At 54.4% G+C, this 20,080-nt stretch overlaps 5 protein-coding genes across 5 annotated transcripts; 2 read left to right on the top strand and 3 right to left on the bottom strand.

Moving 5' to 3' along the window:
- Positions 1 to 60: 60 nt before the first annotated feature.
- On the top strand, positions 61 to 1,701 carry A1O7_09304 (uncharacterized protein; the record flags this gene model as incomplete). The annotated part of the gene is made up of 1 exon (XM_007763292.1): positions 61 to 1,701. The coding sequence occupies one exon, from the start codon at positions 61 to 63 to the stop codon at positions 1,699 to 1,701; it is 1,641 nt and encodes a 546-aa protein (XP_007761482.1).
- A 683-nt stretch (positions 1,702 to 2,384) lies between these two features.
- Positions 2,385 to 3,773, bottom strand: A1O7_09303 (uncharacterized protein; the record flags this gene model as incomplete). Its single annotated transcript, XM_007763291.1, has 1 exon — positions 2,385 to 3,773. One exon carries the CDS (start codon positions 3,771 to 3,773, stop codon positions 2,385 to 2,387), a length of 1,389 nt encoding a protein of 462 aa, XP_007761481.1.
- Positions 3,774 to 8,207: 4,434 nt separating this feature from the next.
- A1O7_09302 (uncharacterized protein) lies at positions 8,208 to 9,782 on the bottom strand (the record flags this gene model as incomplete). The annotated part of the gene is made up of 1 exon (XM_007763290.1): positions 8,208 to 9,782. One exon carries the CDS (start codon positions 9,780 to 9,782, stop codon positions 8,208 to 8,210), a length of 1,575 nt encoding a protein of 524 aa, XP_007761480.1.
- A 2,449-nt stretch (positions 9,783 to 12,231) lies between these two features.
- Positions 12,232 to 17,212, bottom strand: A1O7_09301 (bloom syndrome protein; the record flags this gene model as incomplete). The annotated part of the gene is made up of 2 exons (XM_007763289.1): positions 12,232 to 12,569; positions 12,619 to 17,212. 2 exons carry the CDS (start codon positions 17,210 to 17,212, stop codon positions 12,232 to 12,234), a joined length of 4,932 nt encoding a protein of 1,643 aa, XP_007761479.1.
- Positions 17,213 to 17,733: 521 nt separating this feature from the next.
- Positions 17,734 to 19,830, top strand: A1O7_09300 (uncharacterized protein; the record flags this gene model as incomplete). Its single annotated transcript, XM_007763288.1, has 1 exon — positions 17,734 to 19,830. One exon carries the CDS (start codon positions 17,734 to 17,736, stop codon positions 19,828 to 19,830), a length of 2,097 nt encoding a protein of 698 aa, XP_007761478.1.
- Between the last annotated feature and the right edge of the window lie 250 nt (positions 19,831 to 20,080).

The raw sequence follows: 20,080 nt of genomic DNA, 5'->3' as shown, positions 1-20,080 counted from the left end.
CAGCGGCGCTGCTACGCGCCATCTTTTCCACAACACACCACCCTCGCCAGTTCAACTACCATGGGTCGTAGCAGAGGCCATTTCGCACGCAAACAGCGCGGGGACCGCCGCAAACCTCCCGATATCGCCTTGAACGGCAGCCAAGAAGATATTCTGGGGTCAATACCTGCAGACCCTCCACCGCCTTCCATCGAAATCCCGCAAGATACTCCTCGATTCGCAGACCTTCGCGACAAGAATCTCCTAAACCCTACCATCATCGACACTCTAACCAATGATCTCGCCTTTGACCACATGATGCCAGTGCAGGCTGCCACATTGGAATACCTGCTTCAAGGGAAAGACTGTTTGGCGCAGGCAAAGACAGGGACAGGCAAAACTTTGGCCTTTCTCCTTCCTGCCGTGGACACCATCCTGCGGAATCGCAGTCCACGATTGTCCGCACTGGTCCTCTGCCCGACAAGAGAGCTTGCACTACAGATTGCAACCGAGGCCAAGAAAGTGCTTCAACGACTCCCACAGTATCGGGTAGCCACTTCAATAGGAGGGACAAACAAGGTTGCCGAAGAAAGGACTATCCTCGGTGGGTGTGATATTCTAATTGCTACCCCTGGCAGACTTTTAGATCATCTCGGTGAAGAGGAGGTCCAACGCATGCTGGGCTCACTCCAGACGCTTGTACTCGATGAGGCGGACAGAATGTTAGATATGGGGTTTTTACCAGATATCAAGAGGATCTTGAACTACCTGCCGAAACAACTGCCTAGGCAGTCCATGCTGTTTTCCGCCACAATTGACGATCAAGTGCAGAAAGTTGCGCATCTCTTCTTGAACAAGGACTACGAGTTCATCTCGACAATCCCAGAGGGTGAAGCAGCCACTCATGAACGTGTTGACCAATATGTTGTCATGACACCAAGCATGAGCGACCTCGCGCCTGCCACGGTCGCCGTGGTTGAAGCAGAGCTCGCTTCAGCAGATGCATTCAAGGCCATTGTATTTGCTCCCACCGCAGCTCATGCTGACTTCTACGGCCACATTCTGGCATCAACTGGTACGCTTCCAAGCGTCTCGGTCCTGCATTCTCGGATGACGCAGAGCAAGCGGACCCGAACCACAGACGAGTTTCGAAAAGCTAGAAACGGAATCTGCGTCGCCACAGATGTCATCGCTCGGGGTATGGATTTTCCAGGCGTCTCCCATGTCTTTCAGGTCGGTCTGCCAGCAGACAGGGAGTCGTACATCCATCGGCTCGGACGGACGGCTCGCGCAGGTGCCGAAGGCCGCGGCATCCTGGTCCTGAGTGAGCTCGAGAAAGGCTTCTTGCGTCAACTGAAGAATATCAAGGTGCAAGAATACCCCTCGCCGCTTACGTACAGTATCGAGGACATCGAACCCGCTTTGGCCGCCATGGAGAACAAGGCAAAAGTGTATCAAGCATGGCTGGGCTACTACAAGACGTTCATGAAGCAATTGCGAGTGTCGACTGCTGAACTGGTCAACGAGGCGAACCAGTTCGCGCTCCGAGGCCTAGATTGTGCTGAGGTGCCCGCGCTGGAAAAGTCCACCATAGGTAAAATGGGGCTCAAGGGAGTCGCCGGTTTGCGCGTGGTGCCGAATGCGCCTGGCTCGAATAACCCTCATCGACGAGGTGGCGGGGAAGGGCGCTCCTCAGGGCGAGGTGCAAAGAGGGGCCGGTGATGTGTTCGGATACGCTGAGTAGTGGACTCAGTCTATGGATGATTCTGCCAGCAGGACATCTTGAATCACTTCAAGCATTTCTTTGTCTGAGGACAGCCCAACTGGAAAGTCGACACCGTTGGAAGTCCAGACACAGTTTGGGGAACCGGATCGAACAGATTCAAGGCAGCATCGAGGGGTGCCAAAAGTTCTGGTATACCCAGGTTGCTGTCGATATGCACAAGCACAAGAAGGACGACTCGACACGAGCTTCTCATACCACTTTGCTAGGGACAAGGAAGCCCATAGAGTCTACCACCACAAGCCGGGAGGAAGCACGATGTACAGAGCTGAGCTCTGCTGGTTTCTTTTGCCAGTCCACATACCGGACTCTTCACGCAAGCATGTCTGTCACAGAGGGCGGCCTGTTGGAAAAAGCTGGACAGGGCCCAACGAAAGAAACAACTGACAGATAGACTGTCTCTGCCCGAAGCCCGACTTGCACTTCACAGTGTACGGTATTGTACTACCACCTGTTTGCAGGATTGGATAGCCTTGCCTATCTCAGTCCAAGCAATGAATGACATTCAGCAAGCTCGGATCTCTGTAGTTTCGGTATCTTGCAGGGGTATCTCATGGTGCCATGAACTCCGTGCCAAAACCCCCCCAAAGATACAGTCTCAAACATCAATTAAGGTATCACTTCACTCCCAGTCCTCCTCGTCACTCTCGTCGGTCTTGATCGACGATTTCGGCACTTCATCCTTGGGGCTTCCCGGTGCGCGACTGGTGGCGCCGCTGACGAGGTCGTAGCTGGCGTCACTGTCCGCTACGGACTTTTCGTCGTGGGAGCGGCGGCTGGGTCTGAGGGCCGATGCGGATGAGTCGGCCGCTGCTGGCGGTTGAGGTGGAGGCTGATGGATTGTGGTTGACGAGTCGTTTGTGTTTTGAGCGACCAACACCGACACCTTGGGCACCGCTTCCTTTTGATGGGAGGAAGTCGATGAGGGCTTTTCTTGGTCGTCCTCGTCGCTGTCTTCGTCCCAGCCGACTTCTTCGGTGTCGTTGGCTGATGCTGCGCGGGTAGTTGGATTAGTGGATAATCGTGGATAGCTGGATGGTAGTGGCTTCATACCTCTGAGTAACTCTTTTCGCTTCTCCTCCTGGGTCTCAACGACGTGCCGCAAGAAATAGTACCGCGTCCAGAAATCCTTGTACTCTACCTTCTCCGGCACCAGCTTCTCCATGGAACTTCGCAGCTCGGCGTACTTGCCCAGATCCTCGGCGATGCGGGTGGTCATCTTGTCGATATCAAAGCCGGCCTTGAAATTGTCCCACTGAGTGCCGGCTCCGCTGGGATCTCGCGTAAAGCTCGTCAACGTCGTGTGGATGACGTGAAGTTGCGCGTCGAATCTGCTCGTGTGGATGACCCGCTTTCCAGATGAGCCGTCCTTGCTTTCGAAGAGCACCTCGCCGGGCTGACCGTTCTGGCCCTCGTCTCCATCTGGTGCTGTCACTGATACGGCGTCTCGCAGGAAGTTCCGGATATTGGTGCCGAACCTGAGGAGAGCCTCATCCGCGGCATCTTCTGCCTGTTGGACTTCCTTCAGCCTCTTGGCGGCTTCAGCCTTGAACCGTGCAAGGAAAGTGTCGGTTTCCTGCAAGTCCTTGTTTTCATATTCTGGACCAGCATCATCGCCCGTCGCTGCAGACTCTCCTGCTTTCTCTGCTGCCGACGATTGTGCTCCCTCCTGCTCGGCGCCGAACCCGAGCCCCTTCGCACCCTTCAATCGCAGGGCTTCCATGTCTTTGCTTATGTCGGCTGCCTCCTTCTTCGCCTCCTCGTACAGACTCTCGCCCTGCTTCCTGACATTGCCCCAGAAGCCTCCTAGTTTTGCGCCCCACTGTGAATTGGAGAACGCCTTGAAGGTCTCTTGGAACTCGGACTGCAGGCTCTGCCTAGGAGAGCTGGGTGGTTTCGGGGTCGCTGGATCCGTCGAGTCAGTCGGTGCTTTGTCTCCTGGAGTCGGCGTGGAAGCGCGGTCGGCTGGATTGTACGCCTGTTCGACGATATGGTCGTATGCTAGATCCATGGTGTGGAGGTCAAGAAACGGTGAAGGCGAGGGGAGGATCTGGACGGACGCTCAGCCGGTGAACGCCCCTGCTTGACACAAGACTTCCAGGGGAGGGTTGGGAACAGCCTGATAAGACGGAAAGTCGAAAGAACGTAGTGCAAATGACCCAGGTCCCGAGTAGTGTTAAGACACAAGAAGCAAGGCACAGGGCATGTACATAGAGATGCAGCGGGAGGGTTGTTGGAGGCCGCTGCCGACTGGCTGGGAGTGGTACATAAGTGGGGACTAGATTGTGTCTGACAGTCCATTCTGTTCTACTACACAGTACGTAGAGCTGCGAAATGGCGACATGTAAACGTCGGATCCGTCAACCACACACGCGCATGGGCATCCATCGCAATGATATCTGACGGCCCTAGTTGAATTCTTTCTACGGTGCTGCCTCATCTACCGCGATTCTCTACTGGGGTCTGAAAGTTGGAGTACGTGCGATACCTTTAAAAGGTCAGGTACACCCCTCGACCGCACGGCATACGCGAAGCCTGCATGTTAGGCAGTTACCAAGCCGTAAGCTGCATAGAAATTGGCATTTCACCAGCATAATCCCATGTTTCGGATGGAACAATGAGTTGCAAGCGCTCATTTCGAGCTTGCATCGGTAAATTTTGGATAGATACTCGAGTCAATCCATCATGCAAACTTGGGTAGGCCGCTTCCATTGCGCAAAGGCGGACTCATCAACCCGCCTCATGGACAAGGGAGAGCCAATGGACTCTTCCTGAACAATCAAGGACATGGAAACTCGTAAAGCAAGGGAGGAGAGAACGGTGGAGTCATTGTACAGGTCACTTCGGTTTTCTTGAACTCTGGCCTGGGATTCGAAGAAGCAGTTCGGCGGCACTTTCGGAACTTAATTCCAGTGAGACCAGACTGTGCTGGACGTGCTGCACCTTGGCCTTGCAGAGATTCCAGAGAATGTGAAAGGACAGATGAATGAAGGAGTTCCCTAAGATTGATGGCAGCGTTTTTCTTACCTCGTAGCTCATGATGGCCAGCACCGACCGAGGCTTCTCACACATGCTTCATTCGTCCTTGATCTCGTGCTCAGCAGCACCGTCGTGCCCCGCACCCGCAAGCTGCCTCCCTGCCAACCACGCGTCTCGCATTTAGCGCGACTTCCTCGCCAAGCCGGACGACTTCGTGACTTTAAGTTCGAGCTCGACCATCTTCCCCAGCTTTCTCCCCCAACCTGCAGCCTCCTCCACCCTCCAACCTTCCTCGCTCCTCTCCTCTTTACCTGTTATGAGCCCGTCCGCCGTTCCCATCTTCCCCTTCTTCCGCTTCCTTTGCTGCACTACTGCTCGCTATTCTGCTATATACCCTTCACTACCTTTTCCTCAATTTCCTTGTTCCCTCTCTACCTTACGGTGTAGCGTCCTTGGGGAGGCAAGCCACAGGGCGCTTCGGCTGTGCCCTGTTTCTGGTCCTTACGCAAGGGACCTCTGAAGTTAGAGACTGCAGCTATTCGAGACATCGAACCCCCTCCAGTTTGACACCAGTCAATGCTGAGTGAGGTGTTACAGGGCGACACTCGACGGCGTGCTCTCGAACTAGAGCCTACCTCTTTCTGCGTGGACTTGGGGTTCCGCATGCCGGCAGCCGACTGAAACACTCACCGGGGCAAGACGAAGGATACAACTGCACCTCTACACGAGTTCGAGAATGCGGCAGCACTTATCCCAAACACGTTGGAGTCGGTTGCTAACAGTCGTTCCTGCTTTCACTTGGCGCCTCCGTCATTGATGGCAGAGCTCCTGGGATCACCGAGGTTGAGGCAACTTGCGGAGTGCTTGAGATGGGCTCAGGCAGTTCGGATGTGGACTCGTCCACTTGAAGAACCGTTGTGAAGGTCTCACGACGCCCGCCTCTACGTGGAGTTTCTGCTCGCTTCTCACAATGTTTCTATGTACCGCAAATGGTCGTGGCTTAGGCTGGCAGATGGGGTTCTGCCATGCATGGCACCTTGGTGTCGATGCATGGAAATTCCATTCACGGCGTGTGCCCCTCGCACGTCGTGGACTTGGTACGGTATCAAGAGGGGCGGGCTGGTTGTTGTGTGCAACTCACGCCGAGGAATCACGTGAGCATGTTGTATTGCCGCAGTGGTACGTTCGTCCTCGGCCCGTAGGTTGCATACAACAGCTTGACGGTGGTCGATGTGATGCAGACTTAGTTTGTATCGCAAGTGATTGCCCAGCAAGTCGTGCCCAAGAACCGCAAGTTTTGCCACACCCTATCACAACGGATTGCCAGAATGTCGATCGAAAGATCAAAGTATTACGGCGGGCTGCCAGAGGACGCACAGGCCACTGACAGTCTTCGCCCGCCAGGGATCTAAAGGTTACCAAGGAAACCACTCTCGTGAGGGACCCGCCTCGTCGAGCCCGGATACCCAAGGATACCTTCCGGATTCACGGGACTGGGAAATTATGGCTTGTGGACTGTTCAGGACCTATGGACAGGCCAACTTCAAGATGCCGACGTACGACTTCGGTTTGGAAGCGCCACGAAAGATCCAAGGACTGGACGAGGCAGCCAAACATTTCCGGGTCACTCCCTTCTCAAAGCAGTCCTTGGACACCAAGTTTCGCATGGAAACTTTGGACCACTCTCAACATAATCCTGACGAGGATGTTGTGACTTTTTTTCTACGCTCGAACTGCGAGGTAGAAGATTGCCAGTGTGTGTGCCCACCTGGCCTATTGTGCACTTCACGGTGTAGCTTTACTCAAAATTCCCAGTGTGGCCCCCAGCTGGCCCTGTTACGCACCCCAAGGTGCAGCTTTAGTCAGAGTCCCAGTATGGCTTTCCCACCTGGCCCATTGCGCACCCGAAGGTGCAGCGTCCGAATATTTTTGCCAAGGACATAGAGACTGATCACCTCTAGACATGGCCATCCCTTGAAAGGTCGCGAAGAGCAAAGCATCACCAACTCCAAGATCTATGCCCTCATACCAGGTCAACGGTACGTGCACAAGCACGCTGCCCAAATCAGCGCGGCACAGGAGGAGATCCGGTGATCAACGCGTCGGACTTTCGGGGGAATTCAAATTTCGGTCTGCAACCATGTATGAATTGGTTGGGCTAAAGACCCCATCACGCATTGAATGCAAACATCCGTTGCTATGGCTCTTGACTCCGGCTGGGTCAAAGGTCAAGCAACACAAACAACTCGGGTCTCTCGGTAGAGGGATCCAACCACTCTGTAGCCTCTGGGGGCAATCAATGTGGGTACTGGGGGACAGACATCACGTACTGCGTACGTACTCTTATATGTCCGATCTGGGGGCTTGCAACCGCGAAAACGACAAACGACGGAACCCATCACTACCACTCTTTCCGAACTCCAGCATTCCTCGACCGCCGCATGCTCGACTTTGCACCTTGCACTTCTGGAACCGCTTTCCCCCCTCCACCAACCGCCTCCACCGGTACACATTGTACTTTCGGGCCGTGTGGCTGCGTGGCTGGGACTGCTGGTTCCAGCAGTGTATGTGTGCACTTAGAACATGCGCTCGAAGAAGGCCGCAAACGAAATCCATTCATTCCACATCCTTGGATGATTCTCGCGGGTGCAGTGGGGAGGAAGGAGGAAGCGTGGGCTGTGTGTGCTTCGTCGCTTGTCTGTTTTTGTCGTATCGATGAGGAGGAGTGGGGAGTTTTTTTCTAGGCCGATTCCTGATCTGCTCCCGCTCCGTCCTGTGTGTCAGCCAGTCGCCTTGTGCGATTTTTTTTCCTTTTTCATCATTGGCATTGCTTAATGGCAAGGCCATGGCAAGGCCGTGGAGAAGAAGATTGGAAGTGAGCAAGAACTCTGGTTTCAAAAAATAGCATGGTATACCAAGATTGTCTTTTTCGTCATCCGACATTTCTTTACGCAGGTCCATGGAGGAGAAGATAGCAAGTGATAAATCCCGGTTTCAAAGTAGCGTGGGTATAGTAACACGACGACGGAGTACGATAACAAGCCTCCCCCGTGGTTGGGTATCCACCCAGGTGAATGGATGCTGCGATGCCTAGTTCGGCACCGTGACTTCGATAACTCTAGAACGGTCCAAGATCGACGGTCAGCATGGTGTTTGAAAGCTGTTCTTTAGGAGTCTCTCTACGGACCACGCTGTACCACGGTTCTGGCTTCCATGATGTACTAGTAGCCTCTCATGTGCCAACCCACTTCTCATGCCGTCACAAAGGCCTGCCACGGAACTATCTCATTCCAGACACAACCTCTCAAGACTTTTGGCACATTGATATCTGTACGCCAGCTGCTCCTACATGATGCGAAATAAGATGCAAACGATACCTACAACTAGCCTCTGTATCCCCCTCCAAAATGTTCCGCCAGAGAAGCCACCCTCCTCGCGTGAATAATGCACGGCCGATACGGTATCGCTATGCCCAAGCTGCGTGCTGCATGTTCCGACCGCTCTTCTTTCTGACCAAGTCCAAGGTCTTTTGCATGCACTGCCGTTTCCACCATTCCTTCAGCCTGCCAAGGACTTTGCGCTTCTTGTATGCAAAATCCGACATGGGCACGGTCTTGCCGAATGCTTCATGCCGGTACTCAACTGATTCTCGGTGACGCAATCGGTACGAAGCACTTGTTTGGAGAGTATTCGTTCCTCTTTGGGTGGAGCTATGGCGAGTCCCGATCAACCCGCTTGACTTGCTGAAACCGCTACGAAAGCTTGGAAGGTCAAACCGTTTCTTGAGAGTACTTGGTCGCTTGTGAGCGAGCGCGGCCGAGCTGTCATCGGAAAAGAAACTCTGCACCTGACGCAAGGGTGGCCGATACACTTGTGGCTGACCTGGAAATCGGAGGCTAAGGTTCAGGTCCGATGATGTGAGCGGAGGGCCAAATTCTGGGGGTGCGAGTTGAGGAACTGAGCCTAAACGCGAGACCTGGGAATCGTATCGCGTGCTGTTGACTGGCTCAATCACACTGGTATTGCTTTGATGTGATTGAACAGTCCGCACAGAAGCCTTTCGCACGATCTCCATGCTCTTCTTCACAGGATTGGGCATTGCAGCAACCATACTGATCCATCTCCGAGGCACGGAGGTTGGAACAAGGGCGCTCGCTTCCGCGGAGAGTATGGTTGGGGGCTGAACCGCCACAGAGTCTGCGCTCAGCTCTGCATACCCAGCAACGGGCGAAGTCTGGCTGTTTTCCTCAGGCGAATCCTCAGTTACCCAGTCTTCCGAGTGCCCGACATATTCGGTCATCCGATCAGCCTGGCCGTCCTGAGCAAGGTTGGCAAGCTGTCCCAGACTTTGCGACTTCCTTTTGGCCTTTATCAGTATCCGGGCCCGCCGGCGCCGGTGTGATGTCTGTCTGGCAAGCATGTCGCTCTTCGAACGACGGTGAAGTTGTGACGCCCGACTGTTCTGCGGACTGCTTGATGTCTCGGGACTCAGACTGAGTTCTGACACTCTTCGGATCCTAAATCTTGCATTCGGAGGATCCGAATCAGTGTCCGCTATGTCACCCGAAGCCAATGAGGCTTTTGCAGTAGATCTTGCAGAATCGGAGGTCACCAGTCCACTGGTGGAGGGAAGCGTCTGCCAGCCTGAGAGGCGCGGCTGAAGGTCGGAAATGGTAGACGCAGGATTGGACATGGAAGTGTCCTGGATATCAGCGAGCACCGCTCCCGGTGGCAGCCTGGCATCCATACTGGCGAAAAGCCGTCGAGGGATGAGGCGACGTCGTTCAGAACTTGTTAGACTGGAATGCTGGATCGTGGAGCTTGATGTTGTTGGTCTGAAGCTCCACCGTGGTAGAGCCTGCTGGACAACAGTACCTCCTTTGATTGTGCTCTCTCCGCTACTCTTGGGTGCGGTGTCCGAATGCACGAGAGCGTCCGCCCCGTCGAAGCGGCTTTCTTCAACGTCATCGCCTGTTTCGTTCAGACCCAAGCATTCGATGTGCCTGTCGAGAAGAGACTCAATAGTTGATCTTTCCTGCATGGTGATCTGACTCGAATCCACGTTCGCGCCTGGCGACGCATATCCAGCATGTTCCGTAGCATGCTCTTGCTCTTGGCCCTCCTGATTTACGACGTTCAGTCTGGACTCAAATTCCGAGGGCGAGCACAGGGACCTTTCCAGGCTTTGCAAGTCAGGGTGCTCTTCGACTGCATCAAGCCGCGAAGATGTTTGAGGAGTACAAGGAGGCCTGCCTTGGTCCGTCACGTAGTTGTCAGAGATTTCCAGGATCCGACTGAAGCGCTTTCTGCTCTGCGATGACATGGGCCGCTCAGGCACTGGGGATAGGATGTCGGGGCCGTCCTTCGAACGGACATCACCAGATGTCTTTCGTCTTTCTTTGAGCCCAGGTGAGTATGTCCCAAAAGAGAGCGGTCGAATACTGAAAGACGGAAGCTGCCATTGAGCCCGAACCCGTTGAACATGGCTTAAAGCCTTTCTCTTGTCGGATTCACGCTTCGGATTTCCATACTCCAACAATCCTGAGATTGAAGGCTTTTCATCGAAGAGTGGTGAGTGGACTCGAGCAGCAAGAGTGGTGAGGTCTCGTGGGCTCCGGCAGGCATTGGGGAAGAATGCACTAGAGTGGGTCGAATGCGATGCTCGACGGGAGGCGGTGGACGCTTGTGGATTCTCAGACTTGGATCGTGCCACATGGTGAGTAGTTGCAGACCTGCTGATAACCTGTGGCAGATATGTCAGCGTGCTATACAAGCCATCGTGACGAAGCCAATGGCCATAGATGTCTCACCTCTTGACTTGCAGGAGTGCGTGCTGTACTTCTGTTGTGACCAGAGGTCCCTGCAAGGCTCGACTGTCGAGGCGGAATAACCCCTGTGTAGCTGTACTTCGAATGCTTCGAGGTCTCACTTGGACGGCGATTGTGCGAGGTTGGCAATTCCGATGGCCGAAAGGATGAACCAGGCATCGTGCCAAAGGGTGACTGCGCCTGGCGGCGTTCGGGGATAGCCTCGTCCTCCATGATTGTCTGGTCCATGTTGAAGGGCAGATTCGCAGCAGGGGGACCATCCGGTGGCGAGAAGCAGTCCTCTTCTAGGAATGACTCCGAGTAGTCATAATAAGGAGGTGCGGTCGACTCCGTGGGTGACTTCGTGAGGCCTCTAAACGAGGCTGCGCTGTGATTCCACCCAGGTCGAAGGCTTTGTAGAGAAGCCGACATGGGAGTGGTTGTTCTTTGTGTCTGATACCCGTTGCCAGACGGCCCATTGACAAATGAGACGGCAGGAGAGGGCAAGCGAATAGAGGAGGAGAAAGAGTCGTTCAACTCGGGACGATATCCAAGTAAACCAGGGCGCCGATGATATGTCAAGGCAGGAGACGATGCAACCGTATCGACACTGCCAACTCTTGGGTAACCGTATCTCGGGCCACTTCTGTAGGGATATGCTTCACTGAAGGCAGGGGAAGGTGCTCGGTGGGCCGGTAGCGGACGGTGGCCGGGTCGAAGCATTGGAGAGCCGGAATGAAGACCATGAAAGGTCCGCTGACTGCGAAGGGTGACCATCGACCGGTGGGTATGAAGCGAATGAGGAGGAATACTATTGCCACCCAGTCCCTTCAAACCGTGTGACTGATGGCGGTGTCCGGCTCTCTTGGAACGCAGGCCAGAGTGCAGTGAGGTGTGTGCCGAGTGCACGGTCTCTCGTCCTGATAATGCTGAAGACGAGGGAATTGGTCGGGGCCCATGGTGCCGGTGGGAGCGTCTTCGCGGGGAGCCTTTGAGCCGTTGCTGGGAAGCGAAAGAGTCGTCGAACGAACCCGTGCGGCGCCTGGACGGCTGCGGGCGTGAGCCGGAGCGAGGGATTCGAGAAGGACGAACCGCGAATGGACCTGTATCTCCCAGCTCGGTTGTGTTTCTCAGCATGCCCTGAACGGCACTTGAGCGCAGGGAAGTGGTGGAGGTTGGTGCCACCGCATCCTGCTTAAGCCCATCTTGAGCAGCATGTGTTCGAATGTTCGGACTGATTTCTTCCAGTGGCATGTCAAACCAGCGCGTTGCATGCCTGGTTGTGGGATGCGTGAAGAAAGGTAAGCGAAGAAGCTGCAGGGGTGGTCAGAGGCAAGTCACGAAAAAGTGAAGCATATGTGAAAGAGGACTCGTGCGTCGTGAGGTGGTATCGAACTTGCGCAGGACATCAACAATGGCTCTTCCATAACTGAATGATGACTGAGAACAGCTCAAAGCACAAAGGTAGGCGCCATGGGGGAATTTCCCGTGAGAAGGCGCAGTGAGCAGACATCGCTGGGTTGGGAAGGCACGTTCATGGGAGCGTCCCATATCAGATTCCGGACACTATAATTTGACGAGCGAGGGCTCACTCTGCAATGAGCGTCGCTGACCTTCCGGGCTGGTGCATGCTTGCGGTCGACCAGCACTCGAGCTGCCATCACCATGCACCCTTCCTGTTCGTTAAGTCGGCATCATGCTGATCTTGCTTCCACCTGCGCTGTGCTGTGACGATCCAGTCTTGTTGTTCTTGGGCACAAATCGCGACAACCCAGCACTGCTGGTGCTTGAACGGGCACTAGAGTTGCTCTTTCCCTTCCGCGCAACACCACCACTGACCCTCTTTCCTTTCGCAGCACTCGTCCTTGCTCTCGAGCTGCTGTTGCCGGTGCCGCCGCCGCCACCACCACGCTGGAAACCGCGAGAACCCTTCCGATTTCTGGAAACCGACCTCGAACGAGACGGGGCCTTCTTCCCGGTTGTCTTGCGAGACTTGTTCTCAGAAAACGAAGCCGGAAGCGCTAGAATGTGTCAGCGACTAATGTCAGACAATGTAGAGATCACACTTACCCCTTCCGCCCGACTTGTCGTCATCGTCAGGTACGCTAAAGTAATGGCCACTCTCGGTCTCGTCCACGTCGTCCATATCGACGTCGGTTCCGGGCTCCTCCCCGCTAGCATCGTCATCGTCTATCTCGATGACTGTCTGGTGATTCGGATCATCAGGTCGACCTTCTTGCGCTCTCATCATCGCCTCGTAGTTATTGAACGCCGACTTTATCAATCGAAGCAAGACAGGCCCAAACATCTTGAACATCTCGTCGTTCATGCCGCTCATCTGTTGCAGCTGCGTTGGATCCTGTGGAAATTCGACACCGATCAGACGCAAGGTACGATCTGTGATTGGTACCTGCCGGAGAGCTTTCGTGATGGATATACGCTTGATTTGAGCTCGCGCATTCTGGATAAAATCATCGAGAATGTGCTGATGGATGGAATTCAAGCTCGTGCTTGTATCCGCTGTGATGGGAGGGCCCAGCTTGGTCTTTCGGGTTACAGAGTGGTCCAACGCAGGATTGTCGTCGAAGGCGTCATCGTCCTCGGCACCACGCCCATCATCGCCTTCCATCTCACTTGTGTGCACAATGAAGTCCTCATCATCAGAATTCGGGTCTTCGACGGGGCGTGGAAGCTTTCGGTTGGTGCGAGGCTGTAGAGGAGACGACACGTTGGTTGATGTAGGATAGTAATCCCCAGCGGCTCTAACACCGGTTCCCTGTCCTTTTTGGCGGGCTCTCTGAGGTGGTGGTGCGCTGGTCCTAGCTTTCTCGTGTGGTGATGCAAGGACTTGGATCTTCAGAGATCGCCGGCCTGCCTCGAAATCACGGGCTACGGGGCCCGGTTTGATATATTGTGTCGAAAACCCAGCCTTGTTGACCTTGTTATACTCCGTCAGAGCCTTCTCACTGATGAGTCTGTGAAACAAACGCTCGACGTCTCCTCTGACCAGGTGGGCACCCTTGCCATACTCGGCGAGCGTGTTATGCTCCAGCTGGGTGATCTTCTTGTTGCGGCTACCACGGTATATGTCCACACAGTGCAGGACTGTCACCTTGGAGCGATATATCTCTCTCACAATGCTGATCGCGGCACGTGCATGCTCAGAAAAGTCTTGTGTCTCGAAAGTGCTGGTAGAGTTGCAGTTGTCGCACCCGTTCTCGCAGTCTGCGCGGTTGAAATGTTCGTTGAAATAGCCCAGGACTTGGACCCTGCGGCAATCACTCCGATTTTCACAGAACTGGACCATATTTCGCAGAAGCTGGTATTGGCGCTCCTTCTGCTCGTTGCTGCCGTCACCTTTCTCGATCATCTGCTTGAGCAGCTTCGAGTCACGGTAACCATAGTACAGGTAGCAACCGGATCTCTTGCCGTCACGACCAGCTCGGCCGGTCTCCTGGTAGTAGCCCTCTAGACTCTTCGGCATGGAATGATGCATGACAAATCTGACGTCCGACTTGTCGATCCCCATGCCAAAGGCAATGGTAGCGACTATCACCTTGAACTCTCCAGCTTGCCACCTCTTCTGAATGTCGATCCTCTCCTCCGATGGCATACCGGCATGGTAGTGCTGTGCCTCGATTTGGAATTTGTCGCTCAAATCCTGCGCCACTTTCTCGCAGTTCGAACGCGACAGGCAATACACAACACCCGCTTGTCCCCTGTAAGAGCTCTTGATGGTGTCTGCGATGCTCTGAAGTACCTCAGTGTTTTTGCCTTTAGGCCTCACCTCGTACGTGAGGTTGGGTCTGTTGAAGCTTTGCGTGAGGACCTCCGCATCCCTCATCCCAAGGTTGTGCATGACATCGATCTTGACGTTCTCAGTCGCTGTTGCTGTCAAGGCCATGACAGGTACTTCCTTGAACCGCTTACGAACTTCGCCCAGGCTTTTGTAATCTGGTCGAAAATCGTGTCCCCATTGACTGACACAGTGAGCCTCGTCAATCACAATTCGAGCCAGGCGCTTTCGTCTGTATAGAGCTTCGAACGCGGAGACCATGGCTTGACTCTTGCCCAACATCTCTGGCGTCACATATAGAAGCTGCAATACTTCTTCCGGGTTGGGATCCTGCAAGGCTTGGCGGACCCAGTTGCGCGCCTCTGGAGTACTGTTACCGTTGATTAGATGTGCTTGGACCTTCAGTTTTTGAAGATGGTCCACTTGGTCTTGCATCAGACTGAGCAAGGGCGAGACCACAATAGTAACTCCGCGCGTTCGCCCGGATTTTATGACGGCCGGAAGCTGGTAACACAGAGATTTGCCCCCTCCAGTAGGCATTAGCACAAACGCGTCCTTGCCGGCCAGAGTTGCGTTGATAGCTTCCAACTGATTGTGACGGAACCCGTGCAAGTGGAACTTCTTCTTTAAGGCCGACGCCACATCTTTCGACCAGGGGTGTTGCATCAGTGCATGCGAGGAGCTTGGTTGTTGTGAAGATGGCTTTTTCTTGGGAGATACCTTGCGAATATTGTCGCTAACTTCGGCAAGCGCAGCACGGCCAGGTCTCTCTGACGGTTCAGCAGTTCGTGACGACAAATGCTGCTCGAATTCCTCGACTGCTTGGTACATCTCCTCGTCGTCTAGATCGTCCTCAAAGTCGTCTTCCTCGAACGAATAGTCTCTTGTCGGGCTGGCCATGGTTCTTGAGAATCCCCTACTACTCGATTCGGGCTCATTGTAGGCGAAAGCAGGTCCTGGCACGGCAGAATGAGCGGTCCTCAAAGTTGACTGAAGAGGTCCTCCATGTTCCACGAACGCCGATCGCTTCGATGTGTATTGCGGAGATGGACTCCGGTTCGACGATTCAATGCTTAATAGCGGCCTATCGAATCGATAGGGTGCCGGTGTTTGACGGACTGACTGAGTAGAGAGGTGAGAAAGACCTTGTCTATCCTCGTCTTTCATCTGTTTCGAGATCGACTGGGGCCCTTTTTGCGTCGAGGCTACAAGAACGTTCTGTTCCGAAACGGTGGATCCGGGAGAGAAAATCTTGTCGCTGACATTGGTGGGAGGTGCTGTCATTTGGCTAGCAGTAGACACCCCAATCTGATCAAGAAGTCCGAAAATCGATGCTTCTCGGGCGTCGATATCGCGCTTCGCCTGGAAGATCTTTGAACACAAGGACATCAAGACGTCTGCAGGATCATCTGGGTTGACGCTGTGGCCGGAACCGCTAAGCTTGTTGCGTTGAGCCACCATTTGCTCTCGGTGCTTTCGGAGCTTCGCGAGAGCATCGAATTCGTCTCGTAGCCGCGTGGCTGAAGCGATCTTGTTCCCTATCGCCCTCAGCCTCTCCTTGGATTCAGTAGACGCACCGCCATCTTCACATATCTCGTCCATTATTTTGTCATCGACGGCCTTCTTGGACCGTTCGAGCCGTTGCAATAGACTCTGTAGCTGCTCTTGCCCACTACTGGCAAAGTTGGCGATAAGGTTCTTCTGTTCCGATGTAAGGTTCTTGCTCGAATTTGTACTTGCCGCACTGCTTTTGAACATTGGTTCCTGAGTTGACGTGGCTGGTTGGGTCAGTGTAGCGCCATGATGGGGAGAGGTAGGTTTCCGAGGCGATTGAGAGAATTTAAGAGGCTGCGATGGCGTGGGCACTTGGGAGGCTTCTTGCGACTGTTTGACATCTCCGACAGCGTCCCAACGGTCATGGCTTTGCCCAGCCAAATAGGGAGTTGGACTGGTTGGGTCGGACTCAACCTTTGGAGCAGATGGTATGCCTTCCTCATCATCATCATCCGAATCGGGAATAACATTAGTCCGCCTCGAAGTCTGACTTTGCTGAGTACCGGTCGGTACTGGTTGTTGCTGAGCATCACCGGGTTTGACCGCCGGCTGACCTTGGGTCTCCTCAAAGTCATTGATCGAGAAATCAGAAAACTCGTCTTCTACTTGCGATAATGGTGGTGGGGTTTGGCGAAGAGTGGTCTGTGTAAGGCTGAATCCTTCCTGGACGTGCCTCTCCAAGCGATCATTCTGGCGAACACGAGCTGAGGACACTGTCGTAGTCGCGTGCTGCAGAACCTTTGTTGTCTTGCGGTTGGATCGTGGGGAAAGGAGATCTGACTCATATTCATCGCTCTTCCTCTTCTTTCCGCTCTTTTTGGGCAGCGGTTCTACGCGAGAAGCCGAGTCTTCCCTCCACAGCCTAAGTGGGGGACCAAAATCGCCAAAGGAAGAAGTTGTGACATCCCCTGTCAGATCAATCTCATCGATATCGAGGACACCATCACTGAAGCCGATGTTTCCTGACGCCGTTCCAGGGGTGCGTATTGTAGCATTGTGTCGCGGGGCAGACGGCGTTCCCAGCGGTTGCTTCGGTCGAGTCGATACCGGCTTCGGCTCTTCTGACGGTCGGGAGGGGGTGGGTGTTGGTAAGGGATTCGGCGCATTGTTCAGTTGGGAATGCAATTTTGGTCGGTAATTCGTCTGTGGCGCCAACTGCAGTCTTGCCATCTCATTGTCTGCGTTTGCGGCAATAGCTTCATCGTACGGCGCAGTGGGCGTGTCAGCGATAGCTGATATATGATCCAAGTTGCCAAAAGAGTGTGGATGCTGCAACAGCCATGAAAGACAGGTGCTCAGGTTGTTCTTGGTCATAGGTCCGTCGCATCTTGCTGCAACTCACTCGTCTAGTGAATCGGTAACATAAGGGCGTGGGTGAGTGGTGCTGTTGGCGGTGCAGGCACGCAGGCTAGCCTTGTGGTGCGAGTACTGTGTAAGTTGACGAACACCGAAAAGCCCCACTGACGCGTGAAGAGGAACGCGTCTGCAGTATGATGACTAATCCGCCAAGAAGACACCTGAGCATGTGACCCAAATTTTCAACAGCCGTCGAGCCATGCGCAGCACAACGAGCGGATGCTGGCCAGGGCGACGGTATCTAAGTACATGTGAAATGCATTGTCAGCTCCACGTATCTGTCAAATTCTCTAGACAGGGACGCTCGGCGCATATATGGACAGTGTCTCAAGTTGAACTTGGCTGTGTGAGTGCTTCTCCTCGAGCTCCTGAGGGAAGAGACAATTCCGCTGGTAAGGTCGGTTTCGGCCGCGGCTGCCTTTCGTCGGGTACCCTCGGTGCCTTATTATCGCCACTGATTTCAGACTGCCGGCCACACCATGGCGCCCAAGGACAAGAAAGCAAAGGCCGAGAAAAAGGCCCAGAAGGCCGCAAAACAGAGCAAGAAAACCACGAAGTCCGAAAAGAAGAAAAGTGCAAAGCAGGCTGCTCTAAATGCCGATTCGGATGACGAGGAGGTTGACCTTGACGCCGTGCTAGCTGCGTATGCCGAAGAACAGGCAAAGTTCCTCAAGGTGACAGAGCAGGCCTGCCGGCCTCCTGGACCCAGGTCATCTAGCACGATTGTTGCATCGCCGTCAAACAGGAACGAACTCTTTATTTTCGGCGGTGAGTACCACGACGGCACCGTTGCATCCTTCTACAATGATTTGTTCGTCTATCTCATCGACAAAGGTGAGTGGCACCAAATCGTGTCAGGAAATAGTCCTCTACCCCGAAGTGGTCACGCTGCCTGTCGAGGCGGAAACACCGGTGGGATCTACATCTCAGGCGGCGAGTTCTCATCACCAAAGCAGAATCAGTTCTACCATTACCACGATTTTTGGCACCTGGACACCGACTCTCGAGAGTGGACAAAGCTGGAGCCGAGAGGCAAAGGAAGGATACCGCCGGCTCGGAGTGGGCATCGCATGACCTATTTCAAGAACTACATCGTCCTGTTCGGCGGCTTTCAAGACACGTCCCAGCAGACGAAGTATCTCAACGACACGTGGGTGTATGACGTTAAAGAAAACACGTGGCACGAAATGAAATATACAAGCACAAGCCAAAGACCAGACCCACGATCATCGTTCAGCTTCCTTCCGCACGAGTCCGGCGCCGTCCTCTACGGAGGCTACTCCCGTGTCAAAGCAACAACAAGCAGTGGGGGCGGCGGTAAGCAAGGTGGCAAGAGCAGCGGCGGAGCAGTCCGTAACGTCATCAAACCGATGGTCCATCAAGACACATGGTTCTTGCGCATCACTCCGCCACCTCCCGACGCAGCAAGCGGGACACCACCGACCCTCCGTTGGGAACGACGAAAGCAACCCGCCAATAGACCCAACCCGCCCCGTGCCGGCGCCACGATGACCTACCACAAAGGTCGTGGTGTGTTGGTGGGAGGCGTCCACGACGTCGAAGCCAGCGAGGAGGGCATCGACAGCGAATTCTTCAACGAAATGTTCGTCTGGAACATTGACCGCAACCGATTCTTCCCACTTGCGCTGAGACGGCCGAAAGCAGGAGGCCCCAAGAAACAGACAGCACAGCAGCAATCTCGAGGTCGCGACCGCGGCAAAGCCGACGAAGAAGAACTCCTCCGCAACCTCGCCGCACTCGAGACCACAGGCTCAATCGCCACAGAGGACAGTGACATGACGCTTGTAAATGAAGACGACCAGCCCGAGCCCGAGCCCGAAAAGCCGCGCAAGGAATACCTCGTCCGATATGAAATGCCTCACCCACGCTTCAACGCCCAATTGACAGTGCAAGACGACACGCTCTATATCTTCGGCGGGACGTTTGAGAAGAAAGACGTCGAAATCACATTTTCCGACCTCTACGCCATCGATCTGGGCAAACTCGACGGCGTAAAGGAGCTCTTCTACGTCGAACCCCCCAACTGGAACGTTACGGTCGAAGAAAGTGACGAGAATATGGACTCGGACAGTGACGAAGACGAAGACGAAGACGAAGATATGGAAGACGAAGGAGACGCCATGTCCACCGTGACAGATACGCCGTCTCTCGCGAAGTCGATTCCCACGCCCTCGACAGAGCGCACCATTCCGCCTCCCTCACCGGCCGCTGAAGAACCCGAACCCGACTCCTCCACCCTCGCGTCTCAGGATAACCTCCCCTTTCCCCGCCCCTTTGAATCTCGCGCCACATTCTTCAACCGCACCTCTCAAGACTGGCAGAACATGATCATCCAGAAACAATCCTACGGCGGGGCGGCGCAGGTGGCGGCCATCAGCGCGGAGCAGACGATCAAAGAACTGAGGAAGAAAGCATTTGAGATGGCCGAGGAGAGATGGTGGGACTGTCGTGAGGAGGTCACGCGTTTGGAGGATGAGCTCGAGGAGGGCGGCGTGGGCGAGATCGTGAGCATGGCGGACCGGGGCGCGGATGCTGGCGTGGGCAGGCGACGATGAGGAACGTTTTTGGTATAGTAGAGAGTGATTGAGGAGGAATAGAATGTTTGAGCTATTGTTGGCTCCGTCAAAAGTTTGGCGCTCGTGATTATCTTGGTCCCTCCTTATGCATGAGATCTCCATGGTTGGAATCCCGACTGCAAACGAAGTAGAACCCAATACAAGCGGCCGGCGCATCATGGCTGAGCGGTACCTCAGCAGCTTGTTCTTTCCCTCCCGGCTGCGATCCTGCCAAATACAACGTTAGACC

This window comes from Cladophialophora yegresii, assembly GCF_000585515.1.
Source record: "Cladophialophora yegresii CBS 114405 chromosome Unknown aczIN-supercont1.7, whole genome shotgun sequence".
In the NCBI taxonomy this organism is placed as follows: Eukaryota; Fungi; Ascomycota; class Eurotiomycetes; order Chaetothyriales; family Herpotrichiellaceae; genus Cladophialophora; species Cladophialophora yegresii.
Note: the sequence above shows the minus strand (reverse complement) of the source record. Positions and strands in the feature narration are given on the sequence as shown.